The 18,141-nt window shown below is 51.5% G+C and overlaps 8 protein-coding genes across 8 annotated transcripts; 6 read left to right on the plus strand and 2 right to left on the minus strand.

The window, feature by feature from the left end:
- Positions 1 to 219: 219 nt before the first annotated feature.
- DSM5745_03542 (uncharacterized protein) lies at positions 220 to 2,138 on the plus strand (the record flags this gene model as incomplete). The annotated part of the gene is made up of 4 exons (XM_026745558.1): positions 220 to 443; positions 499 to 769; positions 818 to 1,160; positions 1,207 to 2,138. The coding sequence occupies 4 exons, from the start codon at positions 220 to 222 to the stop codon at positions 2,136 to 2,138; spliced, it is 1,770 nt and encodes a 589-aa protein (XP_026606424.1).
- A 773-nt stretch (positions 2,139 to 2,911) lies between these two features.
- DSM5745_03543 (Ras-GEF domain-containing protein) lies at positions 2,912 to 4,455 on the plus strand (the record flags this gene model as incomplete). Its single annotated transcript, XM_026745559.1, has 3 exons — positions 2,912 to 3,766; positions 3,818 to 4,034; positions 4,115 to 4,455. 3 exons carry the CDS (start codon positions 2,912 to 2,914, stop codon positions 4,453 to 4,455), a joined length of 1,413 nt encoding a protein of 470 aa, XP_026606425.1.
- A 491-nt stretch (positions 4,456 to 4,946) lies between these two features.
- On the plus strand, positions 4,947 to 6,425 carry DSM5745_03544 (F-box protein; the record flags this gene model as incomplete). The annotated part of the gene is made up of 3 exons (XM_026745560.1): positions 4,947 to 5,131; positions 5,185 to 5,727; positions 5,780 to 6,425. 3 exons carry the CDS (start codon positions 4,947 to 4,949, stop codon positions 6,423 to 6,425), a joined length of 1,374 nt encoding a protein of 457 aa, XP_026606426.1.
- Positions 6,426 to 6,811: 386 nt separating this feature from the next.
- DSM5745_03545 (uncharacterized protein) lies at positions 6,812 to 7,966 on the plus strand (the record flags this gene model as incomplete). Its single annotated transcript, XM_026745561.1, has 1 exon — positions 6,812 to 7,966. The coding sequence occupies one exon, from the start codon at positions 6,812 to 6,814 to the stop codon at positions 7,964 to 7,966; it is 1,155 nt and encodes a 384-aa protein (XP_026606427.1).
- Positions 7,967 to 8,183: 217 nt separating this feature from the next.
- On the minus strand, positions 8,184 to 10,602 carry DSM5745_03546 (SulP family inorganic anion transporter; the record flags this gene model as incomplete). Its single annotated transcript, XM_026745562.1, has 4 exons — positions 8,184 to 8,888; positions 8,939 to 9,458; positions 9,511 to 10,137; positions 10,184 to 10,602. 4 exons carry the CDS (start codon positions 10,600 to 10,602, stop codon positions 8,184 to 8,186), a joined length of 2,271 nt encoding a protein of 756 aa, XP_026606428.1.
- Positions 10,603 to 11,232: 630 nt separating this feature from the next.
- DSM5745_03547 (translation initiation factor eIF2 subunit alpha) lies at positions 11,233 to 12,347 on the plus strand (the record flags this gene model as incomplete). The annotated part of the gene is made up of 4 exons (XM_026745563.1): positions 11,233 to 11,310; positions 11,381 to 11,543; positions 11,605 to 11,812; positions 11,870 to 12,347. 4 exons carry the CDS (start codon positions 11,233 to 11,235, stop codon positions 12,345 to 12,347), a joined length of 927 nt encoding a protein of 308 aa, XP_026606429.1.
- A 630-nt stretch (positions 12,348 to 12,977) lies between these two features.
- On the plus strand, positions 12,978 to 15,127 carry yvc1 (putative potassium ion channel Yvc1; the record flags this gene model as incomplete). Its single annotated transcript, XM_026745564.1, has 5 exons — positions 12,978 to 13,044; positions 13,100 to 13,427; positions 13,483 to 14,417; positions 14,480 to 14,620; positions 14,685 to 15,127. The coding sequence occupies 5 exons, from the start codon at positions 12,978 to 12,980 to the stop codon at positions 15,125 to 15,127; spliced, it is 1,914 nt and encodes a 637-aa protein (XP_026606430.1).
- Positions 15,128 to 15,669: 542 nt separating this feature from the next.
- On the minus strand, positions 15,670 to 17,901 carry DSM5745_03549 (putative APSES transcription factor; the record flags this gene model as incomplete). Its single annotated transcript, XM_026745565.1, has 3 exons — positions 15,670 to 17,525; positions 17,580 to 17,766; positions 17,854 to 17,901. The coding sequence occupies 3 exons, from the start codon at positions 17,899 to 17,901 to the stop codon at positions 15,670 to 15,672; spliced, it is 2,091 nt and encodes a 696-aa protein (XP_026606431.1).
- Positions 17,902 to 18,141: the final 240 nt, after the last annotated feature.

Genomic DNA, 18,141 nt, shown 5'->3' on the forward strand with positions numbered 1-18,141 from the left:
TTGGTTCAGACTCTATCCAAAACAGATGTGGCACAGACGTGCTACTGCCGACCGCTGTCATCCCACGCGGGACAAGCGGCCAGCTGAGTCGGGACGAGAAACAAGCATCCGACTTCGGGGCTTGTGCACTACCCACCCCACGCCCACTCTAATTAGTTTTAACTTTTATGACATCTCGGCCTCCGTCTTTCTCGATGCCTTCCGCCACGTGCAAACGCAATGGGTGTTCGTCCTTTGATCCGCAGGACTCGCACGGTCGTCCGTCGTATCTCGGCGGACAAGCCCGAGGGGGTAGAGAACGTTCCAATTCAGCAGAGCTCAAGTCACGGCAGCGCTGAGTCGCACGACAAGACACCAGCCAGGGACACCCAGCATGGTGTTCAAGATGTTGAAGCTGTTACTCTCGCTTGGTCAAGAGGCACCCTGATTGCAGTTTTTATCAAGTTCGTCTTTACACATAATCCGACCGTGTCCTTGTCTAACATCATTTTTCCACAGCATCTGGCTGCTATACTTTGTGAATGCGTTCCAACTCTCCGTTTCGAACAGTCTAAATCCCTACGTGACGAGCTCTTTTAAAGCACATTCGTTATCCGCGCTCCCAACCGCCATTGGCGATGCATTTGCAGCTGCTACATATCTCCCTATGGCGAAGTTGATGGATGTCTGTGGGCGTGCAGAAGGTTTTCTTTTCATGGTCATATGTTTGACTCTTGGGTTAATTCTCATGGCGTCTTGCAATGCCTTTGAGACCTATTGTGCTGCCAATGTAAGTGGATCGGATTCATCTTGACCAAAGCAAACCCTAACCGCTTAGGTCTTTTACTATGTCGGGTTCTACGGGATGGAATACGCCGTCGATGTCGTGACTGCCGATGCTTCGAGTTTGAGGAACCGTGCCTTTGCGTATGCTTTCACGTCCTCCCCTTATATCATCACGGCCTTTGCTGGACCAAAAGTGGCAGAAGAATTCTACTATCAAGTTTCCTGGCGGTGGGGCTTCGGTGCCTGGGCAATTGCCACCCCTATCATTGCTCTGCCCTTGTACGGCATGTTAAAGTACAACTTGTATAAGGCTCAGCGGGAAGGGTACCGGATCAAGCGTCCGAGTGGCCGTACGGTATTTGAAAGCATCAGACACTGGTCTGTCGAGTTTGATTGTAAGTTTCACCCTTGCTTCAGATATAGCAATCTAACGTGATATAGTACTTGGAGTCTTTATATTCACAGCTGGGCTCGTGCTATTCCAGCTTCCATCTGATATCGCTGATTACGCACCTGAAGGCTGGGCCTCCGGATACATCATCGCCATGTTGGTCGTCGGTTTCTCAATGCTATTCTTGTTTGCAATTTGGGAAAGATGGCTCGCCCCAGTCCCTTTATTCGAATGGCGATTGCTCACCAACCGTACCATCGTTGGTGCGGTCCTTTTGGACGCAACCTACCAGCTCTCAAACTACTGTTGGAGCTACTACTTCACCTCATGGCTACAAGTCAATAACAATCTGACCATTACAACAGCAAACTACATCAACAATATCTTCGACGTTGTCTCCGGCGTATTACTGTTGTTTCTCGGCTGGGTCATTCGCAGAGTCGGCAAATACAAGTGGACTTTATACATCTCCATCCCGCTCTATATTTTTACGCAGGGACTAATGATCTATTTCCGCGAGCCCAATATGAGCGTTGGGTACCAGGTAATGTGCCAGGTTTTTCTGGCCATAGCTGGCTCAGTCTTTATTCTTGTTGAACAGATTGCTATCCTTGCTGCTGTGGATCACCAGCATGTTGCTACGGCATTAGCGATTCTGAATGTCGTGGGCACCATTGGCAACTCTGCTGGTCTGACCATCAGCACCTCTATCTGGCAGCATACGTTCCGCAAGGCCCTGGTCCGATATCTCCCCGAGTCTGCCATGTCTAACTTCGGCAACATTTACGATGACCTGAGGACGCAAATAGGGTATCCTGTGGGTAGCCCTATTCGGACGGCTATACAGACAGCCTACGCCTATGCTGAGCTTAGACTGCTTGCTGTCGGCTGTGGGATTATGGTGCTGGCAATTCCTTGGTGTGTACTAATCAAGGATATTGATCTGAGAAGGAAGGTGCAGGTCAAGGGAACTGTTCTCTAAGCAACCTTTTCATTTGCATTCCAGTGCTCTAATTAGATTTATATACCCCACATCAATTTAGAGAAGCAACCATTTCAAGTGTGATAGTCTGTGGAAACGGCACATGAACCTAGGGATGTTATAATGTCGACATTTTCTCCAAAATGTCCGTCTGTCCGTAATGTCCATGTTTTGAATGTCTGTCCGGATGGACATACACGTGACTARGTGGGCTAAGCTAGTCCCYAAAAGGCTTAGATTTYTYTAAWACTACCTTTYCYAGATTAGTAGCTTACAGGCCCTGAAGGACTACTCTTCCTAGGGAAGGTGGGGCGCCGATCGGACATACCCGGCCTGAAAATGTCTGTCAAGTTGACATAAAAGGGTCGAAATGTCGGACAGACATTTGTCATCTAACATCCCTACATGAACCATTACTTACAGCCCTGAGCAGGTCCACAGGATCCGAAATCGGCCAAGACTCGGTCCTTAAAGGGAATAAGGGCCGCTCTAAACAGACATGCCATGCGAGCTCGAGTGGGCTCTCGAGCCGTGCCCCACCGTCCATGCCCGTACCTAGCCTGCCTTACCTATCTACTGCTCCCATGAACCTGTCGTACACCAGTGACACCACCTTCTTCCCTCATCCTTGTCCTCGCACGATTACGTCGGCCCCGCGGAACCCTGCCGCTTCTCGGGCCTATATCTCACGACTTTCCAGTCAGCTCCCACGACCTGCAGAGAACCTCGAACACCTACCTTGATGGCCCCAACCACAAAGCCCCCACGCGACCATGGGCGAACCCGAACAAGACAAGACCGTTGACTCGAGCCACGTTGAACACCCGGCAAGAATCGTATATGGTAGCGAGACTGGTGCTGCCAGGGCAGGAACCCTTGCAGCATTGGTGGAATATTTGACTTGTCCCGACAAGCTGGATGCGTCGTTCAACCGTACTTTCTTCGCAACGTACACCTACTTCACGTCAGGTACGGAGCTTCTCCAGCTCCTCCTCGAGCGATATGACTGTGCACTGCCCATCACTTCACATTCAGCTCAGTCTGCAGTGTGGTCGGACCAGATAAAGCCTGTGATTCGATCACGGGTAATGATCGTCTTGAACCAATGGCTTGAAGACTTCTGGGTTTGGAATGAGCCAAAGAACCCCGAAACGCAGAAGAACCTGCTGAAATTACAGGCTTTCGCTCAAGACAGTGATTCAAGTATATTGCAGCAGAAGCTTCTTGAAACCATCCAATGTCGACTGGCTGGTGTTGAGCCAAGGGGCACGAAGAGACCTCTTTCCCAGCCCTCATCCATCGCCACCACCAGCTCCAGCTCATCCGCCCCGAAACCGATCCTGCCGCGGAAATTGAAACCTAGCAAGCCACAGTTCCTGAAACTCGACGCCAGAGAACTCGCGCGGCAGTTGACGCTTATGGAATCGTGCATTTTCGGCAAAGTACAGCCCGGTGAACTATTGCATAAGAATTGGCAGAGGAAAGAGAGCCTGACTTTAGCCCCTAATGTCAGGGCATTAATTCAGTTCTTCAACCAGCTCTCTAGCTGGGTAGGGGCCCTGGTACTTGCCGAATCAGACCTGAAGAAGCGGACGCAGATCATAGGACATTTCATCAACGTGGCGAAAGTATGAACTCCCTCCCAGTACTTGGCTCATACCTAACTAAGAGTACCACAGACATGTCACGAGATTCAAAACTATTCAGCCGTGGTCGCCATATTATCAGGCCTGCAAAGTGCTCCTGTTTACCGGCTTGGCCGTACTTGGGCGATGGTCACCCAGCGAGACTGCGACACCCTGGAGCCATTGCAGGCTCTCATGTCGAGTGAGCAGAACCACCGGATATACCGCGATGCATTGCGGCGTGCAATACCACCGTGTATCCCATTCCTTGGTCAGTATTGCGGACTCCCTCTGAGAACCTCACATGGTACCAACCGCCAAATAGCTGCTGACCATATATCCATCTCGCAGGACTATTTCTAAAGGACCTAATCTTTATCGAGGACGGAAATCCGGCCCTGACGCCAGATGAGAGATTGATCAACTTTTCAAAATATTCAATGCTAGCAACGACGATCCATACTGTCCAGCGTTTTCAGGAAGCAATGTATTGTTTGCAACCAGTCCCCGAGCTGCAGGAGTATCTTGCGACGGAGTTACAACAACCGAGCGATCTGCAGAAGATGTGGGGAAGGAGCTGCGAGCTGGAACCCAGAGGCCGATGGGATAAGAATAGAGAGCGAGATACATATACTGCAACTGGGGGGATGACGACTTCCATGGTGGTGGCGTGTATGGTTTTCGACGATTGATGAGTGATGTGCCACGAGAATACAAAGTTTAGATCTTATCCGCCGACTTTGTCTCGAAATGATAGAAGAGAACACGAAACTCATGTGATAAAAAAAAAGACGATATTAGTTCTATGTTGATTTGGATCCAGCAACAAATAGAACAGAAAAAGTAAAAAAAATGACCGACGCAGGGCTCGAACCTGCAATCTCCTGATTCGTAGTCAGACGCCTTGCCAATTGGGCCAGCCGGCCAGTTGATGTAATAACCCTCAAATAATATAATTTATAGAGTAACATACCTATACTTGCAATACAATGACAAGCTAGTAGCCGTAAGCAGGCGGTCGAAGGGGGGCCAGCATGACGAAAACAGGATTCATGAGCCCGGCAAGTCCCAGCCTTCATTTTGGAGAGTCTCTTGACGTATAAATCTGTTGCTCCTCCAGTGCTCGCTCATTAGCAGCCAGCGCTGTCCGCCGAGCCCCTATGCCTGCCTGCACCAGTTGACGATGAGTTCCTTTCTGCACGCTCTCTCATCCCATGTGAAAAGAGCCCGCGCTTCCAGTCTGAGGAAGCAGGCAGACCCCAATGCCAATGCCAATGCCAACCCCAACGCCAACGCCAATGATGCCGACAATACGCGCAAGCGTGCCTCCACCTTAAGGCACAGGGTGTTTCCGTCTTCTTCCTCGCTGTCCGTATGCCTCTTACAGAAATCCCGGACATGGACTGACTTGCACCACGCAGCGTCGCGAAATTCAACAACCCCAACCCGACCCCCATCCCGCCAATCTCAACCTCCACCTCCTCCCCCTGGGACCTCCTCCCCGTCGAGCTCCAAATCACAATCTTCGCCAACTGCGGCGTCACGGACTTCTCCTCCCTCAAGCTCGTCTGCAAGGCCTTCAACGAGGTCCTCAGCACCCACGAGCACCCCATCGCCCGCCGGTACCTGCGCCAGCGGCGGCACGGAACGCTCCCGTCCCCGATCGACACGCAGCGCACGTATACCTGGAAGCCCGAGGACGATGTCGTGCTGCTCTCCGATTTGTTCCCGCCGACCATGAGCGCGAAGGGCGGGTTCCTCTATACGTTTCGGTATCTGCATAGTCTGCGCCGACGGCAGAAGCTTTGCTCGAGACTGTGCTATTACCTCGCGGATCGGATTGTCAATAAGTTTGTGGCGTGTGAGTCGGGTTATGTGAAGGCTACTTTTGCGTCCAAGGCGGACCGCGCGGCGTTTATGAGGAGGGCCATGGGGAAATTGTGGTCTTATCTTTCGCCGCTTATGTGAGTTGACTCGTTACGTGCTGTGGCGGCGTGCTAATGGAGAGCTTGATAGGTATTATACGCTGTATTTCCTCGAATCGTATGCTGATGCGAGACGCGAACAGACTAATGTTCTTCTGAAAGACTTTGAGGCCGGCCGATTGCCCGTGCCTATACCGCCGGATATCCGCAAGAGGATGTATCAAGAATTGCAGAGGAAGATTATGCAAGCGCCACCGTTTACGGATACGCCTACGCTCATATCTACGCATCATTGCTTGCGACTGCTCGTCTCCTGGCTACGGGACACTGTGCCTCCCGATGAGCAGGAGGTATCCGACGATAGCTGGATTGGGTCGTTGCTGACAGTATCACCGTTCCAACGGCTGGTGGAATACTTCTCAGCCGAAATCGGAGACGGCGGAAACCAGCGGATGCAGCGGAAGGACTTTATGTACAATTTTCACAGGGATATTTCAATGACTGAGAACGATGAGATGAACTCGCGGGTGTTTGAAAGCGCACCTAACGTTCACCTACATCGCTCAGTCCAGGATGTCTGGTTTGATGTTGCGACTGCGGAGATTGCGAGGCGAAGAGCCGGCAACCATCGAAAGGAGAAGGTCATGCTTAATGACCGAGTGCCCTTCTTATTTGGTTGTCCCGGTTGCAAGCCAGGTGCGGCTGATGGGTGGTATACTCCTCAAAGACTTCAATAACTTTTGTCTCTGATTTGCTTGGCTGTGGCGTTCTAGGTTAGATTGGGTCATGGGGACAGGTTGTTCATGCATTATGAGCCAGCGGTTGTTTTTAGAGTCGTTTTTTACTGTAGCATACACTCCTGCGAGCATTGTCTGAAAGCTGAGCAGCCCTAAGCCCTATAGAATTTCTCTCAGGGCTCTTGGCACGTGCTCTGTTTGTCTTGTTTGTCTCGGCGCGTCCCATCAACATCCATCCAAGAGTTGAACAGTTCAACTATCCTCAATTTAAGACTGGCCGGGTGAAGAATCGAGAGTAAAAGTAGAGCGGCCTAATACGACCGACATGTGATATTACGACCCCATTCCCTTTTCTCCAACGAAATCAGAAAGGGCACATAGCAACCATGGCAAGCCCACACCACCTCCTCAACACATCATGGACATCCCACCGTCTCTCCCCACTCCACTACGAAATAGAGCACGAGGCCGGATCAGTCCTAGAGCCAACTTCTCTCCTCGCCAACAAGGCAGCCCTGGACACCTACGCCGCCCGCCTGAGAGACCACCTCACCAACTCCCTGGCCGTGGCCGGCGCGCCAGCCCTGCAAGATGACCCAGCAACATCACCAACCCTCGGCGCCCTGCAAGCTTGCACGTGGGAGACGCTTTCCTCGCTCTCGTTTCTGGATGCGAATGCGCAAGATCAGGGGGACAAACCAGCCGGTCTCTTGATCACACTCACCTACGAAAATGCGACATACAAAGCCGCCTTACTTGCTGCCCCTGGTCCTGGCAGAGCACAGGATCAACAGCAGAAGCAAAAAGAGCAAAAAAAGCGCAAAAGAGGCCGTCCCTCCCTGAAATCTTCAACGATAACGACAATCCCTGCGTCAACGCACCTCCCGCTCCTCCTAACGCGTTTTCCCAAACCACTCCGGGAGACATTTATCTCTTTCCTGTCTTCGAACTTCGACACGTATGTTTCGACTCTACGGATTCCCAGTCCTGCTCTCTGTGGTGCTTTGGGACGCTATGTCGAGAGTCTAACACCCGCTGGCGAAAACGCAGACGCAGACCTGGAAGATATCGTCCGCGAAATGCATCTCACGCTCTCGTTTGCACCGCCTATCGCGCCCTCGCTCAAGGCTTTGAATATCAGTATCCCAAGAGATAGGATCGGGGCGTTCCTGCACGGCTCGACGTCTTCTTCGATTACTCCTGGGAGTTCTGTACTCTCTGGTCTCTCTGCGTACCTATCGAAACATCTCGCTATGGAGTTGGGATTATCGCTACCGGCTGGTGAAGCTACCGGTAGCGCTACTGGGCCTTCGTCTACATTGGTTGGTGGATATGTGCGGCTAACGAGGGTTGCGTGTGCTGGGTTTGTGGTTACGGGTGAAGGGAGACTGAAGATTGTTGCGAAGGGCGAGAGCGGAGAGGGCGATGAGCGGAATAGAGGTGCATTGAGGGGTGGAGAAGCGCTGCTTAGAGCTGTCTTGGAGAGGGCTGTGATGGGAATTGGGTTTGATAAGGAGACGCAGGATGAAGTTCATATATGATACCAACTGGATGTAATAAGACTAGGACATGACACGACATTATTGCTTTTATCTATTTAATCACCTGAGTGATCTATTTTTGTTATATTTCTTTGTCTATCTAGAAATCTTAGAGCGCCGTCAGTAAATGCATCATAAATCATCGACTCTGTAAATCAGTCAACCCCATGCAGCCAGGGATTCGGCCCAACTTTCAGAGCGCAAACCGACAAAGTGGCTAAACGCTAAGCGCACTGAGCGTCCTGGTTTCCGAATCGGCCAGCTTGAGCGCCTCATCAACATGCCCAACAAAATGGGACACGCCGCCGCAGCGCTCAACAATCCCACTGCGATCAAACACGCGATAGACGTCCCGACTTGGAACCCGGCAGAAGAACACCCTCGCGCCGGCGTGCGCATACCCATCGACAATCTCATACAGCACCTGCGCCCCCGATCCATCAATACTCGTGACACCATGGACATCAAAAATGACATTCTGGTTGTTCTCTGGCGGCCGGATGCGCGGCATGGAAGGGTGCGCACGGTTCGTGCCGTACATCTCCAGGCGGCGGAGTCGATTTTTCAGGTCACCCGTGTTTGCGAAGGTTAAGGGTTCGGGGATCTTGACGATCAATGCGCCCTCGACGGACTCGACGTTTTCGGGGTGCAGCTCGGCGTTGTCGAAGCGGTCGCTGCCGGCCACTTTGCCGAGAATCTGGATGCGCGGTTTTGTGGAGTGGCGGATGAGGATGAGTACTGATAGTCCCATTCCCAGAGCGATCCCGAGTTCTAGGGAATAGAAGATCGTTGAGATGAAGATCAGGAGCATCAAGGCTAGCTCGGACCAGCCGCGGAGGCGGATGAAGAAGGCCACGTCATGAGGGCACTCCTCGATTAGGGAGTAAGCGACGACGGAGATCATGGACGATAGTACGGCTTTCTGTAGTTCGTGAGTAAGGAATGAATATAAAGCAGGAGTTGCGATCTTACGGGAAGGTAGTAGAGATAGGGCAAAAGGACCATGATGCATATGACGGTGATAGCGCTTAGACAGATGTTGCTCATCGGTGAACGCGCACCCGTCGAAGCGTTGACTTTGCTTCGTGCATACCCACCGAATGCAGGAAGAGACATGAAGCAACCACCGACAACGTTCGCAAAGCCCAGCGCTACCATTTCCCTGTTAGGGCTGACCTGCATCCCCTGTACACCTCCACTTGACACGCCGGTGAGGCCCTTGGCGGCGACTGACGACTCGAAAAAGCCAAGGAGGGCAATGATAAAAGAGGTGCTTAATGCAGTGCGAAGGTGGTCCGCATACTTGGGCTGAAAGGGCCACTCGAAATTAAAGACACCGTTACCGGAATTCTTGGTCGCACCCAAGATTTCAAGCCCTTGCTCATGCCATCCGAGCTGCTGCGTTAGAACTGCCGAGAAAACAACAACGAGGATTCGATCTGGAAAGTAGATGACCTGGGGAAACCGGGGCTGGAGAAGCTTCTTGAGGGTCCTACGTTAAGAACATCAGAATTATGCTTCTCGTTCGGATAGGCTATTCATACCGGAATACCATGATGATCGCAAAGCTCGTAAATGCGACGGCCGCTGTCAAGGTTTGCGAGTGACTGATATTCTCGATGATGAATAACAGCTTGTCCACGGTGCTGCCATGTGTAACACCAGCTTCCTTGGCTTCTGTGGCCAAACCGAGCTCAGGAATGAATTGATCCACGAAGATAACAAAGCCAATAGCGGTAATGAAACCTCGCAGGAACGGTCGGCTGAGGACGTTGTCTAGAAAGCCTAGTCGGAAGATCCCAGCAACCAAGATCATAAGCCCCGCCAGCGCAGTGGCCACGCCGACGACTATGGCATTGGCGGCTTCATCCTCTTCACCTGAGGGCCCCTGGTTAACGCTCGCTTTGACAATGGTACCAGTCAACAATGATCCAGCAGCTTCTGGGCCGAGGACCAGCAAGGGAGAGCTTCCTAGGATAGCATAGATGAAAGGTTGAAGAACAAATGAATAGAGACCATTAATCGGAGGTGCATGGGCAATGTTCGACAAAGAAAGGCCCATTGGAATGTAAATCGAAGCGACTGTCAGAGCAGCACTGATATCCCCTCGGAGGTAAGATAGCTGGTACTGGGAGATCCAATTAAAGAATGGAATGTAGTACGATATGTACCTAAGAGATCATTAGTCTGCGTATTCGACGGTGGATTTTCACCTACAATGATCTACTGTGTTTTACATTAAGAGGCGTTGAAGCCCCAGTGGACATATTATCTGCGCCTTGTACGCTTGGCGTGCAGCTGCTAGACGTATTCCCTATGCGAGACCGTTCACCCCTAGAGCCAGGCATGGAGTTGGTACGCCAATCATCAGACTCCACCCGCGGGGTGAACGTGCCATGATCGCAAGAGTCTCCCATACCACATGGAGGCTCTCGACGGTCGTACGATCTCAGCAAGGGAGTTCGGAAGTTGACTCGTGAACCATTTCCTCTAGACTCATCAACGTCGTCCGTTGTACTCGTATGCACCGCAGAGCGCGGTACAAAGCCAGAGGCTGAAGCAGGGCGAAAGATATCAACAATTCTGTCTCGCAAGGAGCGGCTTTGATCCGCCTCGGGTATTCTAGAATCGGTCATATTCGAAGCAAGCGGCATTGAATGCCATGTAGACACCGTAGTCGAAGAGGTTGACTTTAACTTGATACCAAATAGCGACAAGTATGCTCTCAAAAGTTGACCAAAGTCCGAAACTATGAGATAAAGATAAATCGGCGTCGGGGATACCGCGCTATAAGGTACACCGCTAGAGTCAGTTGGAGTCAAGGGCGAAGATAGATTTGGGAGCATACAATGCATGGCTTTTAGCATAAGGTTACAGAGCAGCGGTATTCAAGACCCTACAGCGTAGGAGCACCGGCCAGCCAGCCTATTCCATTCTCATGTCACTGGAGGATTGTCCGAATTCTATGAGCAAATGTCAAATGATGCCATATGTTTTGGACTCGACCTCGGGATACTGCCGGAGCGGTGAAGTATATCTGCACGTGATCGAAAGTGGGTAGCCGCCACAAATGCGATTTAGAATTGTGCTGCGATGGATCTGAAGGACAATAATCACGTCGATTCCCTTTTCCCTCGCGAATATCCCCAGCGAGCCTTTCACCAAGCACTGCTTAGCCTCAGAGCTCAAGTGCTTCCTCGAGATCTATAATTTCCCCACTTGACGAAGTCGCAGCCTCGCCCGCAAAAAGGCGCAACCCCGCCAAAATGTCTCTTACCAATTGTCGGTTTTACGAGGAGAAGTATCCGGAGGTGGACAGCTATGTCATGGTCAATGTCAAGCAGGTACGGATTCAGGACTCCAAATTTGGAATTTTGATGTCGGAAGTTAACTCGCCGTTTCGTCCGACCATAGATTGCCGAGATGGGCGCCTACGTGAAGCTCCTCGAATACGACAACATCGACGGCATGATTCTGCTCTCCGAACTTTCGCGAAGACGTATCCGTAGTATCCAGAAGCTCATCCGCATTGGCCGCAACGAGGTTGTGATCGTGCTCCGTGTGGATAAGGAGAAGGGTGAGCCTAACCACAGCGGTCAGCGAGGAACTATTCTGACATCTCTTGTCCTCAACACTAGGTTATATTGATCTGTCGAAGCGACGAGTCTCTCCGGAAGACGTTATCAAGTGCGAAGAGCGGTACAACAAGAGCAAGGCTGTGCACTCCATTCTGCGACACGTCGCTGAGGCTACTCAAACTCCCCTTGAGACGCTATACCAGCAGATCGCCTGGCCCTTGAACCGGAAATACGGCCACTCCCACGATGCGTTCAAGCTCTCGATCACGTAAGGCCGTTCCAACTATACTCGAAGCTCTGTCGAACATGACTCATACTCTCTTAGGAACCCTGATGCTTGGGCCGACGTCGAATTCCCCAGCGAATCCGTGAAGAAGGAGCTGACTCAGTACATCAGCAAGCGACTTACGCCTCACCCGACGAAGGTCCGTGCCGATATCGAAGTCACCTGCTTTGGTTATGACGGTATCGATGCGGTCAAGAACGCTCTGCGGACCGCTGAAGCGGAGAACACCCCCGAGAACCAAATAAAGGTCAAGCTGGTTGCTCCCCCGCTTTACGTCTTGACTAGCCAGTGCCTGGACAAGGCCCACGGTATCACGATGCTTGAAGAAGCCATCCAACGGATTGAGACCACGATCAAGGCGTCGGGTGGTGGTTGCACCATCAAGATGGCTCCTAAGGCTGTTACGGAGCACGATGATGCTGCCCTCCAGGAGCTTATGGAGAAGCGCGAGCGTGAGAACATGGAGGTTAGCGGAGACGAGAGCCAATCTGAGAGTGACGAGGGCGTTCCCGAATAAGCTTGTGCGACGTTCCTACGAGTACCGCAATAGGTATTTGCGGGGAAAGACGGCGTGGTCGGCTACACGCATCCCATGTTCGTATCGCGCTCTAAGCAATTCTGGGGTCGGTCTGGGATGCCGGAAGGTGGAGTAGAGGGACAAAAAGTTCATTAGAAGGGTTTTCGAACGTGTCACGACTTATGAGACGAAGGACGGTTGAGCTTGCACGGAGGAGGAATCTGCAGCAACAGCAGAGCTGGGACGAACCTGCTTACTGGGATTGGGGCGTTCTATCTGTACGACGTGCGAGAGGTATCCTCGATCTACGGGTATCATTTTCGAGCTCTTTCTTCGAGGTTGGAAATTTCCATTATCGTTATCTTAGTTCCGATGTACATAAGCTTCTTCATCTGTGATTCACCGCCGGTGACCGGCTTAGACATCTACGCTATCAAGGTGCCTTGAAAGTTGGAACTCTTCGCGTCGTGATGTAGTTGACTGAGGAGAACGTGGCTGGGGCTGAGGTGGGGCACCGCTTTATTGACCCTTATAAGCTTTGGCTCCCCTCTACTTTTGTTTATCGTACTTTACTTCTCCATCTCGAAGTCAAGCTATCTATCTTGCCTCTCATCCCACTTTGAGCTCAAGATGGGTTGGCGGGATATGTTCGCCTCCGAGGCAGGCCAGTTCCGCCAGGACATGCAGCGGCATCGGTGTACGTCACCAAACACGAGCAGCTACCCAAGACCTGCAGCTAACCCAGCATCCAGTGCTTCCCACTCATGAAGGAGACGAGACTCCGACTGATCACCCTGCAAAGGAAGTGACCAGACTTGCTCTGCGGCTGAAATACCAGCTTGAACAAGTTATTCCCTTTGAGCTGGATGAGGAGACGATCACCAGCGCCAATAGCAGGATTATCACTCAAGACGTGATCAAAACTGCCATCCAAGCCGGAGGAGATGACCTCCGAGCATGCGTTCCATTCTGTCTACTCGTATGTCTGCGATGGTTCAAGCACCAAGCAGAGAAGGAGCTGTGGGATGCCGACCTCCATCAGCTTCGAGCCACAGCTTGTGATGTTATAGCGAAGCGAATGTATTTCGCCCAATTTGTTGTCCACTTGGACCAATGATTTGTTGACACTTAACAGCATCGAGTCCGAAGAAGACAAGAATTATCTCCTCGTCCATGTCCTGCTCAAGCGCTACTCCATCTTCCAAGACGGCGAAGAGAGCGACCCAGCCAACGTCATTGAGCGAGCCGTTGATCTTCACGCCTTGAGAGTGATCGGCTCATCCGGATACCAGAAATGCATCAAGTATCTCTGGAACGGTTGGCTATGCCAGCAGGAAGGAAAGCCCACCAATTTCGTCCCCTACCATGCCAGAGACAGCACCGAGTTCGCGGTGCATTTCCATCCAGACCGAATGCGCGCGCCCATCTATCAGAGCGCATGCCAGATCCTATTTTCATTTGTCTACCTAGGGCTATACACTCAAGTCATCCAGTCCGTCAACCCGACCGGCGACCTGGACGTCGGCGAGGGGATACTCTACATTATGACCCTGGCGTTCATTTGCGACGAGGTAACTAAGCTCTGGAAAATTGGACGAAATTACTTCGACTTCTGGAACGCATTCAACTCCACCCTTTACGCCATACTCGCGGTATCCTTCTTCTTGCGTATCGCGGCTTTTTCACATTCCGCCTCTTCTGGAGACGAAAAGAGACAGGAGCTAAACCAACTAAGCTACAACTTCCTAGCTTTTGCAGGCCCTATGTTCTGGATGCGCATGATGCTCTACCTGGACACCCTCCGTTTCTTCGGCGCCATGTTCGTTGTCCTCCGCGTAATGATGAAGGAGAGTCTGATCTTCTTTGCTCTTCTCCTTGTTGTCTTGATTGGCTTCTTTCAAGCCTTCACGGGTATGGCCCAAGTTGATGAAGGCTCTCTCGGGACAAGGGGAATCATCATAGGAATGGCAAACAGTATCATGCAGAGCCCGGAGTTCGGCATGTTTGAGGACTTTGCTTTTCCGTTTGGTATCATCCTCTATTACTTCTACACTTTTATCATCTTGACCAGTATGCCTCACTTCCCTTTCTCTGTTTTTAGCGTTGACAGGATACTAACCGCCGCACGACAGTCCTCCTGAACATTCTCATCGCTCTGTATAACAGCGCCTATGAAGCCATCTCAGGCAACGCAACAGACGAATATATGGCTATCTTCGCGCAGAAAACTATGCAATTCGTCCGCGCACCAGACGAAAACGTCTTCATCCCTCGTACGTCCCATTCGACAATCTCCCAACCTCCAGCTAGCCAACTCTAACTGACTTGACAAAACAGCATTCAACCTTCTCGAAATTCTCTTCCTAATCCTGCCTTTCGAGTGGTGGCTTCCGGCCCCTGCCTACGCAAAGCTCAACGATATCGTCATGGGCATAATCTACTCGCCATTGCTGCTCGTAATCGGATTCCTGGAAGTGCGCGAGGCGCGCCGGATCCGACGTAACCGCCGACGCGGTGAGGAGGATGACGACCATGTTGAGGAGTGGGAGTTCATGGCTGAGCAGGTGGGTTTTGAGGTTGATGATGAGTGGAAGGAGGTTGTCAAGCAGAGCAGTCCGGATGTGAGGGCTGACCCAGCTGCGGAGGAGATCGCGAAGTTGAAGGAGGAGGTTAGGGCGTTGACGGAGGTTGTTAGGGGGTTGGTTGAGGGTGGTGTGGATGGTAGGAGGGAGAGGGACAGGATGGGGGAGTCGAGTTCTAGTCTTAGGGCTGCGGAGTGATTTGTTGTTTGGTTTGTTAGCTACATTAGGTTATTTTTGCTTGGATGGATATAGTGTCTTCAGGCTCTGTGTTTTGTTGTTGGGTTATTGGATTGTTGTTGTCGTTTGACATGAAATCTTATGAAATTATGGCATGACAGTTTCTATATACAGTAACATGCGTTAACACTGTCATACATGGATTGTACAGGGAGCCTGTAACCCCCAAGGAGCGCAGGTTCCCAGCTCAGTCCCACGGACAGTTAGTGCAACAGTAAGAAGGCCCACCACCACAGAAAACCGATAGTGTTCAATGGCAGATGAGTGTAAAAGGGTATCTGCTGATAATACAGAACGGACATGAGTCACCTCAAGCAGGTCGATGCAAGTCGTGAAGTCAAAAAAGCTATAGAACAGATAGAGGAGTTCGGAAGCGGAGAGATGAATATACGGAGAGTGGCACAGGATGCGTGCGGATTGGCCCGTTGTAGCCAGAAGGAGTTAAGTAGATAGGGGGCGTTATGTCATGTCCAAGTCGATAACTGAGGTGTATTGGAATTCGATCAAGCATCCACCGATACTATTGGACCGGGGTAAGGTATCGAAGCCGAATCCTTATGGTCTGCTTCCGGGGACTCAGGGCCAATACCTTTACTGTTCATCCGGTCGAATTCAAGAGTCTCGGCCAACTCCGCGGCCATCGGATCAAGCTCTTCTTCCTTGAGGCCAGTGGCAAGCGCGACTAGCTTGCGATGTACATCGAATTTGGTACTGACGCCAGCATCAGCCCTCTGTTGAGCCAGCTCCTTCACTGCTACCCGCCTAGTCTTTTGCTCGGAACACAGCGTGCGCGCTAACTGGAAGGTTGCGAGCAGCTTATCCTGCTCAGTCGACGATGGGTCCAGTGTCGCGGCCTGCGCTGGGACGGGAGTTGAAGTTAGACGCCCCTTCAGGCGGGCGCGTTGGATCTGTTCTAAAAGGGATTCGTATTTGCTTCTCATCTGTTCGTATCGGCTCAGCTGTACGTCGCTTGACTCTTCCGCAGCCTCTTTTGCGGCTAGTGTATCGTATTGTCTCTTGATTTTCTGTCGGTCCAGCTCCAGCTGCTCGTATAATGATTCTGGATTGGCGACATCGTCTGAATCTTGCTGATGGGGCTTGGCGGCACCGTAACTTGAAGCGAGCTTTCTGTTCGCTTCTGCCATGATGGAGCCAATTCGTGAAAGTAGCTGTGTGGTGGCGGGCGATGTGTCGTTTTGTAGATTGACGGCTTGTGGTTCTAAGGCGGTAGTGATGCCATGTTCGCCATCTATATGATCGTTTCCCATGGTGATAGATGACGGTGGCGGAGGAATGTCTCGTTCTGACGCATGGGCTCGTTGCATGATGCTGGAGGCGGTTTCACCTCGTTTATTGACCAAATCACCAGCCCTCGGGCAGCGAGATAGAAGTAAATCGACCAAGCGGAATACCCCATTTCGTGCAGCGACCAAAACAGCGGTATCCCCGAGTGAATCCTGACATGAAAGCAGCAAGTCAATTTCCTCTGGGGAGAACGTCGTGCGCAATTTCTCCAGCGCCACTTCGCAGTAGTATCGTGAGCTCTTCCACTTCCCTTTGCTTTTTGTCGTTTGTGCGATGTGGTGGAATAAAGTAGCACCAAACCAGTCCCTGAAAGAGATCGTGTCCAGAAGGAGGTCCAGAAGTGCTGGGAATGTCCTCTTCTCGTAGTTGTTGGTAAATAACACAGCGCGCACTAGTGGTGTCTCATCGTGGATAGACGCTGCTCTCATATCTGCTCCCCTCCGCAGCAAGTCTTTGACAATTTCCAGGTCACCCATTGCACATGCCCAATGCAGCGCAGTATTCCCTGAATCGTCGATCGCGCGGTCCACCTGAAAGTTGGCTGGTGGTTGCGGAGGTGGCACGCGTGTCGCCTCTGGAGCATCGCCGACGGTCATGAAGTAGTCCAGGAGCTGGTCTCCATAGAGGATATGTTCCTGCTCGGCGAGTGACATTGCAGCTACTTCGTTCATTCCTCGTTTTCGTTTTCGAGACGAGTATGGGCCATTTTGGGACATTGAAATCATATCTTCATCAGCCATCATGGATGAAGATTCTAGCGTTGCTCGCTCGAGCGATTCGTCTTCGTCAAAGCCGGCGTTCATGTCATATTGCTCATGATGAAAGCTTGGTGGGCCCATACTCCGGTGTGGGTTGACAGCGGTGAAAACCTCTTCTTTGGGGACTCTCTTGTTGTTGTTTTTGGTTGCCCTTGGCTTTGACGCTGCCGATGTATGCTTCGGGGCGGGAGGAGGGCTGCGATCACCCGCTACGTAGTCAAATATAGGCCGGAGTTTGTCGATGATGTTATTGCGCTCGGCCAGCTGGCGACCTTCTGGCAGAGGAATCCATGTTCCTGCAAAGTGTTAAAGGATAGGAGGACATGCTTCAAATCGGGAACCTCATGTACCTTGATATTTTCCATAGCCGCCTTGAACCTTTTCATGAACCCCTTTCTGAACCTCACGTTCGAGAATACGAGTTCGCGCCGGCTTGTCGAACCCTGCTACCTTGAGTATATGTGTCGCATTGATCCAATCATCGGACCGCCTCCGCATAATACTGTCCGTGCCAATCTTGAACTCATACACCGGGACCTAGACAACATCGTTAGACCCAACGTTACAATACACAAAGGGAAGTGACCGTTCGCCTCGCGGGAGAGCCAAGGAGTCGCAACGTACATTGCTGTAAGTAGCGGAGTAGACATTTGAGAAGTCCACTGCCGCCATGATTGCGACCTAGCGACCTTGTCAGCCGGTTAAGCCAACAGATTCCCAGGAGCTGGCGCCGCTGCAGTCTGGAAGCCGAGGGTCAAGATTTACACCGTCCTGGCATCAATTTAAAGAAGAAAAACGTGCAGCTCAAACGGACATTGACTGCATAAATTGACAATATCAGAAAACGCGAGAACAGCCACAAGTGGCTCGGTATAGACTGTCTGGTTTCTCGCAAAACGCGATGGCTTCGAA

Source organism: Aspergillus mulundensis (assembly GCF_003369625.1).
Source record: "Aspergillus mulundensis strain DSM 5745 chromosome Unknown scaffold_2, whole genome shotgun sequence".
Taxonomy (NCBI): Eukaryota; Fungi; Ascomycota; class Eurotiomycetes; order Eurotiales; family Aspergillaceae; genus Aspergillus; species Aspergillus mulundensis.